A 10,464-nucleotide genomic window follows, 5' to 3' on the forward strand; every position below is an offset into this window, starting at 1 on the left:
AATAATCGGAGCTGATAAAATGCCTCACCGATTTAATTAATTTTGAGCAACAATTTAATATTCTCAACGAAAGGTTCGAGTGTTCTCAAAACCTTTTTTCCAGAGAATCTGGTTTCGTCGCGGAGCGGAATCGTTGGTCGATCTGCTCGCTGCGGGGACCAGCTGTCGAGTGTCGATGCTAAAAAGCGAACAGACATCCGCAGTTACGGCCACGAGAGGGGAACTCACCACCTCGCGGCGCTATCTCTGCTTTTTAATGTCTATCTCTTCTTAATTTCAATATTCCGCTACCCTCTCTGTTTATGGATCTTCGACGATCGATCCCAAGTAAACGTATTGGGTCGATCACGTGACTGAGAGCAGGCAAAACTCGTGTATGGTTTTCCTAACCTGTATTGTTCCGTGTACCGATCTACGCATCAGAGAGTCTCTGGAATGTCGCGTACACGAAAAACAATACCGTACGAGGAATTTATGGTTCTTAATTATAATTCACGTTAAATTGAATATTTCTCTAAACGGTTCTCAAATCCGTCAATTAACGCGATATTTTAACAAAATATGAAAAATGATTAAAATATAAAATGATTAAAAAATTAAAAATACATACATAAAAATATAAATAAATATATATATATATAATGATTATGAAAACGGTGAAGAATATAAAATGAATAAAAAAATATAAAAATGATTAAAAAATATAAATGATTAATACAAGTTTTCGCAAACTATTATTGCCTGTCTTGAAATTTTATGCAGTGGGATTTTTTATATTGCCTCGTGTATTGTACGCGTATTGAAATGCGTATTTGCTTTCTTGAAGGCGTACCTCACACGCCTACTTAAATTAGTGTGAGTGTTTAGGGTTTCGTGAAACAGCAAGACAAGTTAATGTACGTTAACCTTTTTATTTACAAAGTTAAAGCTGACGAGGTCTAGAGTGATGGTCTGTCTCAATCGGAGTTCGAAAAGGTTCTCTCGTCGGAGTTGTGTTTGCGCGCTTTTCGACTTGGTCACGGTTACGACTGGTTAGATGTATTTTGTGGAAAGGTGGGATGTATGAATTCTAATAGGCTGGTTGCGAAGAGGGTGGATCAGGAAATAATCTTGGGGCGGAGCTTGAATGTTTAAACATTTTGGGGAAATTTGTTCGTTTAATTAACCGGGAAGGTTTATTGGGGTAATTAACACGTGAGGTGCAGCTGTCGAGGAACTCTGGGTTTATGGACGGTTCTGGTCGCGAAAATACTTGATGGTCGCAGTCCTAAAAATCCGGCTACCTGTATTGGGCTCAAATGCCCTTCGTTCTAAAATGGCCTATTCTTAAGTATTTCGCTTCGCGACACCTCGACACACCCCATGCAGTGTAGCGGATCAGCAAGTTTGTATACTTGGGTGCTACATTTGCTACAATATAATATATTGTAACGGTCATCATCAAACATTGATGACATTGCCAAAATATGAGATGGTTCTTTGTCATATTCTATGGATTCATAATATGGTAGTGCAGCTAGACATTCCTCACAAATTCGCTATGGTTCCCGTCTCCGTCTATAATACTCGCCTCCCCACAAGCAATGTCTCTTGTTAATAATATTATATCTTACTGAAACTAATGTAACCTCCGCAAATGAGCGGGCACCATCTGCGCTAACTCTTGCTGCGTGGGGGCAAGAATGTTCATATTAGAATATTATATTTTGTAATTGAGATTGTTAAAATATGACACAAACTAATGTGATAAAAATTATTTCTGCTTTACATACCTTCGTCCCACTTGTCTGCAACCATTGTTAAAATTTTTATTTTTTTTTTTTATGTAAAACTTCAAAAATCACTTCTGCTATAAATGGCATGGGCTAGTCATCCAACTCTTTATATAGTGCATTACTCGGGTGGGGGGAGGACTTGGTCTTCTTAGGAATGGGAGTGGTACTCGCTCGTATCTGCCAACATTAGTAGAATTGTATGCCTTCAGCTTCTCCCACAGCATTCTGCGAACTTTGCGTTCTTGGATCTTTTATGGTGTTACAAACATATGTATACTGGTATGTCTAAAGCGGTATTTTATAATGCCCCCATGACAGCGTCTTGGTTGAATATGGTACAATATATCGTTTGTCATCGTATGGACTCAAAGCAATTTTTGTTTCTGATATCGCGTACACTTCATGCAATGTGGATCTTATACACGATTGGTGACAAATCTTTTCCACCACGCCAACAAACATTGCACATAATCATCAAATGTTATAGTTCGCGCTACAACATTACTCTTGACACCTTTCACCTTTTTCGTATCTTTCTTGCCATCGACTTGCATGGCATACATCTTCGCTCTCAATCCAACAAATTCGGTCATAATCGCACCATTATTTTCATCTTTCATTAAACCTGATACCTTCTTATTAGCAAGCGGAATACCATATCAATTATCTGTGGGATAATCGCTCGTGTCAAAGAGAGCAATATCGCGTATCATAAGTTCATAAATATCGTCACACTCGATGTGATAGATTAGACTGTCTGTATCGGTGTACATAATTTTACATTTATTCCTATGTGTGGGTAACATGTAATCGTGATGGAATTCATACAAACAAATCTTAGATATATCTAGTATACACATGCCCACATAGATTGGTTTGTTAAATTTTACGAACAATTTATGCAGTTCGATCGCAACTAGGTTTTCCGAAAATATGCTGCGACTGTGGAAATTTGGTTTAGCGATGAGTGCCTCTGCACCGTATCTCCCTCCCCATTTCGTTACTAATTTGACATCTACATGATTGCGCACATTCTCCATGGTTTTACCAAACACTGCATTATTCATTAACTTATATAAATTTTTCTCAAAATCGTTTGTAGCAAGAGTTCTGAACTTTGTATTTAGTTCGATGTAATCGCGAAGCCATGGGGATTGGGAAAACTGTAATACGCGGTGAACTTCAGTTACGCGAAGGCCATGACGAATACATTTCTGCAGATTGCGATAGTGCATTACATAACGCTTCTTATCGAATAGAGTCGCGGGGAGCTTCTTCTGGCGCTTGCCAGGCGGTTTATCACGTGTTGGGCAGAACGGTATGTCAGTGTGCGAATCATGCAGATGATGCGGATACTCCAGGTCGACTTCCAAAATATACCCCGTGGTTGAGTCTAACGCTATGGTCATTACATCTACATCTTTGTTATTGACCCACTGAAAATTGGCGTATGATAATGTTTGACACATTGCCCAGCCGTACAAATTATGTACATCGAGATACATTAAATATGACGACGGTTGCGATGGATCGTACGACTGCATGTACTTGTTGTTGGCTCGTGCGCGCCTGTTAGAACATTGACTTAAACCACCACGTATACCACGTTCGACGAATAGGACAGCGAGACATCCGTCTTCAGATACAAATCGCTATACTCGCCGAGCGTTTCAATGGATAACTGCATCGACACGTTGACAGCGTGTGCGTAGTCGTTTTCAGATACAGTATCGCCAGTCAAGGAACTGTAAAATGAATTGCGCGATGGTAAACATGATTGGTCCAATTTTTCGACACAGTCAATGTACTCGTACGCAAACACCCCTTTCCGCGTCAATAAATCAAAATCTTCCGCAAATAATTTTTGAAACTCGGATCGTGTAATTTCAAGTTTATCTTTACTAAGAAAAGATACCAATTTCTCGAGACTTGTATTTAAAAATTTAAACGAATCGATGAATTGCAATTTTATGCGCTTGCACAAGTTCGATTCTTCATCTGCGTTTTCAACGTATTTTGTAAATGAAATGTACTTCCCTTTTGTTATCGGCAATACAGTGACATCACCCTCGAATGCGGTGGCTATCTCCTTGATAATAAAATGTGAATCATAACCGCATCTTTATAATTTAGATTGTGATTTGAATGCGCAGGACCTCTGTACCGACGTGTCAAATGGCAATGATCGCGTACCCGCTTATCATCTCACGTAAACGGTGTTTCGCATATGTGACAGTGTGTTGCCGTATTAAAATTTTGTAATTGTTCAGCTGATAAATTTTCCATGGGTACATTGGCTGATAAAATGGACTTTACACGATGTGACAAATCTTGAAGTTGTCTCACAAACCATGATACGCAATCAGGATCGTGACGACATTGAAACGTAGATAACGAGTCGTCGTACGAGCACCGCACATAATATCCCACACTAAATACTCGATGATGCTACTACGTGTATCTTGACGCTTCTCGATCAGTATCCGTTTTCTCCAGGATGCATTTCAGATCAGCATATACGATAAACGGAACACGCTCTTTCCTGTTATAGTTGCTGAAGCTGAGCCACTTACTGCCATCATCATTTGGCAATATGATTGCGCAATCATTCATCTTCTCACAATCCATGGTGTGAGCTTCCAGCTTCTCATTCGAACTAAAGTAGTGTAAGCATCTGCAATAAGAGACATAATTTTTATCTAACATAAAATATTTAAAAGATTTATTATATACATACCTATCACAAAAGTATTTCCTGCCATTATGTTTACTCAATTGTGTGCATATGAGGCGAGATAAGTTCTTAATCCATGCGAAATGTCCCACGTCGTTTGCTCCTTCTAAATACAACAAATTGACATGCCTCTCCATCTTCTTATCGATGACTCGTATTGGTAACACCTTCTTATTCTCAGTGGTATAGGCATTGATGGAAATCTTATTGACATGTACAAACTTTTTAATTTGGTTCAATGTCATTAGAAATTCAATATCCTGGATATTCAACACTGTCATATAATGAGGATATGATGATGCCAGAGATAAGTGACTTTCGGTTGGATATAGAGCAGCCACCACCGACCATGCGAAACATGCATTGCCACCGAGCATACATTGATTACAGCTTTCTTTAGTCGTATCTGTCGCGGTAATTGTATGATACATCCCGCATGCATCGGCATATATTTATTTACATTAACAATTCAATTGAGTATACGCGACAGCGCCCACCCACTATCGCGTTCCTGAAACTCGTCTAAGGATGCTAGAATGGGTTCGATGACGCGTAAATCATACCATTCGCGTAGGTCAGACAAGCGAGAAAGTTCACAGTTTTTCGTGTTAACACTTTTGTTTGCGCATTTGTTACCAGCCACAAATTCACCGTTAAGTATAGCATTTATTTTTACACTATCATGTTTCAGCACAATGTTCCGCACATGATCGACTACAATGTCCCACGCATCTTCAAGAAAAATGCGAGGCTCTATGTGGTTAGAATTTATCACCGCATCGATCAATATACGCTTAACGAAAGCCGTATCAATTTCATGCCATCTGAGTCTTGCACTATGTCCAGCACCCACATGCACCCACATTGCGTGTCGAATCTTTTAGACTTTCTAATCTTACCATACGAGCAACCAATGATTGTTTTTCACCGATTGAGAGTCGCAGTCTCTTGATTCGGCTTCGTTCTTCCAACGAATTGAGATAGTCGCCAAGTCGATGTTCCCATAAATTGTATTCTTCCTTCGACCTTAATTGAGCGGCCTGCTCGTACAGCTCCTGCTCTTGATGATCTATACTGTCGTCTTTTGTGTTAATGTGTACAGTGATGCACACGATATATTACGAAAAATCACTGTCCCGATGATGCTCTCGGTGATGCTCGCGATATATTACAGAAATCTGTGTCCGCGAATGCAATGTTACACGTTTTGCAGAGGTTGTGCTTTTTTTTTGCGCGTGTTCGTCCACGAATGCATTGTATACGTTTTTGCACATGTTCAGTGTAATCTGAAACACTTTGCAAAAAAGTTGCGCTTTTCGCAGAAGAAGAACATGCGACATAAAGTAGTAAGAAGGGGAATAATGTGTACGTAAAAAATGGTTGGGGCTCAATAACTCGCACAATTCGTGGATCCATAAAAGGAATGTTTTGTAACATAATTATTCATTGCTTTAATAAATATATCATATTTTTAAATCATCAAAACATGGTATCTAATTTCTTCCCCACGGTAAGGCTCTCCATATATATATTACAGAATTCTTTGTCTGCGAATGCAGTGTATACGTTTTGCAGAAGTTGCGCTTTTGCACGTGTTCGGCGTAATCTAAAACGCCTTGCAAAAAAGTTGCGCTTTTCGCATAAGAAGAACATGCGACATAAAATAAGAAGGTGAACAGTGTGTACGTAAAATGGCTAGGACCCAAAAGCTCGCACAATTCGTGGATCCCATAAAATTATTGGGTACAGTGTGAACGTAAAAATGATCTGTGTCGCGAAGAATATTATTTGGTTGTTGTTAAAGTACTAAGGGACTTTAACGTGGGTCCGGATGAAGAAACAGACAGGGAGAGAAATTGTTACAAGTTTTTCAATAAATTTTTTATTACAAAAATATAAATGAAAATTCAGATACAAAATGTAATCTCAAAAGGAAAAAACGAAAACAAAAACTTGGACGGTGGCTCTTTCTTTGGCCCCGTCTCCTCTTTTCAGTCTCCTTTTTTCTCTACTGCGGAGGCTTTCTGTAACAAAAGAATCCGTCTAATAAATATTTCTGCGGACAAGTCTACATTCGCGCGCTCGTCAGTTGTTTCTCGCGCTCCAGCGACAGCCTGGTGTGCTTGGAGGGGAGAGCTGGCTGGCTATCTAGCGCTCTAGCTAGTGGACTGTATTTTCTTCTCTTTCTGATCGATGAGATTCGTTTCTTACGATCTCACCGACGCGCACAACCGGGTAGACGAGGTTTTCCTCCGTTCTACCGGGTTCTCTTCGCAATGCCACGGACGGGAAACCAAATGGAGGTTGTAAGGCTCCAAGAGGCTATATCCCGCGAGCACGCTCCCCGTGCGGGTGGTGTTTGTACCACCCACGCAAGAGGACGTTTTGTCCTGGTTCGGCTTCCTCGACGGCGGTTCCACAGGAGCAACCTGCGGTATGCTCACGTGGTTGCCAAGCCGGCGATTCCTTCATTAAAGGAACGCCCGGCAGCCAGCCGTGACTACCTCGACGGAGGCTCCTATATTCCGAGAAACTGGCCTGCAGCTCACCGGTTTAGGACTCAATCCCCTGCAATTCCTACCACTCTACGTTCACAGCCCAGTGTGGTCGACTCACAGCTGGTAGTGGGTGTAGTGATGGAAGGAAGGCTCTTTGAACTCTTTGCTCCACCGTACGCTTAGGTTCTACCTATTGTCCCCTCACGACGGTATATTGGAGCGGGTTCTCCGACGCCCGATGCACGCAGAGCACCACGAAATGATATCCTTCCTGAATATCTATCTTCCGGTTGCTCCTACGCCGTATAGCTCTAATCTGGTCGTTGAAACTTTCCACCTCACCGGTCGGTGTACTCTCCGTGGTACACAGGATGGGTGATTCCAGTGGGTTTCGTACGACCTCTATGAACGGTGAACTACCACCAGGCGATACCATTATGTCGGTATCAGCCCTTCAGTAGCTCCAACCGGATAATTGGAAAAAGACTCAAGGCGATCCACACCGAATCTCCAACGTCGCAGTCGCGTCCACGAACTGCAACGTTCAATCACAATCCTGCGTCTACGATCGCTTCACACTTGGCGTGCCTTACGATCGCTGCAACGTCAGGCAGATTGTCCTTTCTCTGGGGGAAATCTCAAGTCACTATGACGAGATTTTCCAATAAATTGTTTGTCCGCAAACTGATCCTATTACGAAGAGCGAGATCGACTCATCCTCCTCGGAGCTCGTAGGTAAATGGGAACGTGACCGTCACAGAGTCCACTCTCGATCGCCAGCGGCTCAAGGATGAACCGTGACTATCTGCAAGCAGCGACGGTCGCGGCCGGCTCCGTCGCGCAAGCGTCGAACCGGGTAGCGATGCCTCGCGCTGCTAGACCCGGGATGCTACGCGCCGCGTTTCGTCTATCGATCTTTCTCCGATAGATCTCTTTTCTCTCTCTTTCTCGGCGCTAACAACACAATTTCTAGAATTTCTTTCAAAACCCGAGAATTCAGGTGAAGCTAGCTTGAAGAAACATGTAAATAGCCGCGGTATACTAATCTGAACGGTGGAAAATTTCCACGTCAGCACAACCACCTAGAATTACGCGAATTCAATATAGATACGGGCATCGTGGCCGAGTTTCTACGTCTCGGACTCACGCGATATTTAAACAGTTGTATCACCCTGCGAATGTAATGTTATACGCTTTGTAGAAGTTGCATGTTTAGACGTGTTCAAGGTAATCTAAAAGACATTTTTGCAAAAGTTGCACTTTTCGGAGCAGAAGAACACGTGATATAAAAAATTTCTCCCCCCCCCCCCCCACTACGCACCACCCGCTTCCCTTGGTAGATATGGTACAACGTTGCATTTAAGTGCTGCACAATATTCCCACTCGTTAGATAGTATCGTCGTGAAACGTTATCTATTGAATTCTACGTTCAAATTTTTCTGAAAAAATGAATTACTGCATTCTTTGCGATATAGCATGCACAAGCAACGAGTGAGTATTATTATCACCATTTTTTCTTATCGTCATTACTTATCGTCATTACTTACCTTTTATTCTTTATTTACTTTTCTATATGTAACAGTAGCAAGAAACAGCGTTCAACGCCTCATATACTGGGAAGAAGGTTTGCCCTCACATCCACAGCATACAAGTAGTTGGATATTGCAATCGGCGTAGGACTGTATCCGCCGTGGAAATTATTCTTGGCGATACTCGAGGAAATACATTGTTGCTGTCTTACTCGATATGGATGGCTTTTATCCAGAAACGCGAGGATATCGAACAACATGTGCTATCAGCTCCTTCTCCAACATCATTATCAATTTGTTATTTGGTGCTTACGGTTGTTGCAATGCGCGACATGAACATTATACAAGTAAAATTGCATGACGCTTGCATGTATATGAAACCGTCAACTCTATTATTTTTATTCGAACTGGAACAGTGCATCGAGCATGCATATTCGTGGCTATGCCAAAATACGCACTATGTCGGTGGGAAATACCAACAATTTACAAATACTTTAAAACGGAATAATATTATGCATAAACGTGAGGCTGACAAAATCCTTCGTGAATATTACGACAAAAATTCGCCTGCAGATTGCGAGCTGTCGGTATATGCGCTGGATAACATTTTATATGATGCTATTAATAATTAAAAATAAAAAAACTGTATCTAATTTTGTGAAATAGAATTACACAATTTATACTCACACTGAATTGTGAAAAAAAATTAAATATATCACTTTTTCGAAATAGCCAAAAGGTGTCTAATTTCTTTCCCCACCTTCTGTTTAACGATCTCTGATAATTACCTCTGATAATTACCACTTCTTTTTACCAGTGGCATCTAATTTCTCTCCCCTTCTCTTTTTACCGACACCAGGCAATTACCCTCCTTCTTTTTTACTAACCTCTGGTAATTACCAACCGTTAATACCAATTACCTATCGTCGATACTAATTACCGACCGTCGATACTAATTTCCGACCCCCCACCCTGACACTCGGCCCCCTACTCCGACGCGCAGGCCCCCCTCCCCCACCCCCTCGGCCTCTTCATCCCCTCCCCAACCCCCCTCGGAGCCCCTTGTCCAGAACTTTCCTTTCTCACCTACTGTCGTCCTACTGCAGAAGGGACCCCAAGTAAATTTCGTAAAGGAAATAGACCTGGACGAGTTGGATCAATTGAGGTCACTGTATCAGAATCAAATCTTACTGTAACTCCTGAGTATTCGTAAGTAGCTGGTTGTTCTATAATGTCTACAGCTACCGTACTGAGAGGAACAATCTCGGAGTCATCAGATTCAGCAGAAGACGTCTGGGTGGCCGGTTAAGGTGTTTGAGGAAGTACTTTGTTTCTGCTCTAATGTAATCAAGCTGCTTAGCTTCAATTTTTCGAATTGTTTTAGAGAGCGTTTTTGACGCTGAATTAACTTGATTTACCAGCTCCTGTGTTTGAGCTTCGTGAGCTTTTTTCTGAGAAAGTGTATCGACCAGAACTGCCCCCATTGAGTCTGCAGTGCTTTGGATCTTAATCAGAGCTGATTCATACATGGTTTGATCGACAAGAGATTTACCTATATCAACTCTTTTCATAGATCCTCCTGCTACTGCATGACTTGGTCTCATCTCCATGATGAGTGGAGTTAATACTGTTGACCTTTTCTGCTGACCCCAGAGGGATATCTGAGTGCCATGTCTTTTCCAAAACTGTATAATTTCGGGATCAGTCTGGTTTTTGCTCTATAAGATTAAAATTTCAATTGCAATAGATGAAACTTCCGTAAGGATTTCTTCTCCTTTTAAATATTTTAAATACATATTTTCAGGAGGTGTGACGAATTTTTCTATTGGAGATCTTCTAAGACGACTGTCTGATCGTCTGCGATTAGGATTGATTCGTCCTATGAGAGAGCTGATTGTTGATGCAAGAAGAGGAGAACAGGAATGAGA

General features: G+C 41.4%; 1 protein-coding gene across 1 annotated transcript; it reads right to left on the reverse strand.

Annotated features, from left to right (window-relative positions):
* Positions 1-3,360: 3,360 nt before the first annotated feature.
* On the reverse strand, positions 3,361-10,146 carry LOC143342000 (uncharacterized). Its single transcript, XM_076765480.1, is given in 4 exon segments — positions 3,361-3,520; positions 3,985-4,449; positions 4,513-4,712; positions 9,955-10,146. Coding segments are annotated over 4 exon segments (1,017 nt in total).
* Between the last annotated feature and the right edge of the window lie 318 nt (positions 10,147-10,464).

This window comes from Colletes latitarsis, chromosome 5 (genome assembly GCF_051014445.1).
Source record: "Colletes latitarsis isolate SP2378_abdomen chromosome 5, iyColLati1, whole genome shotgun sequence".
NCBI lineage: Eukaryota > Metazoa > Arthropoda > Insecta > Hymenoptera > Colletidae > Colletes > Colletes latitarsis.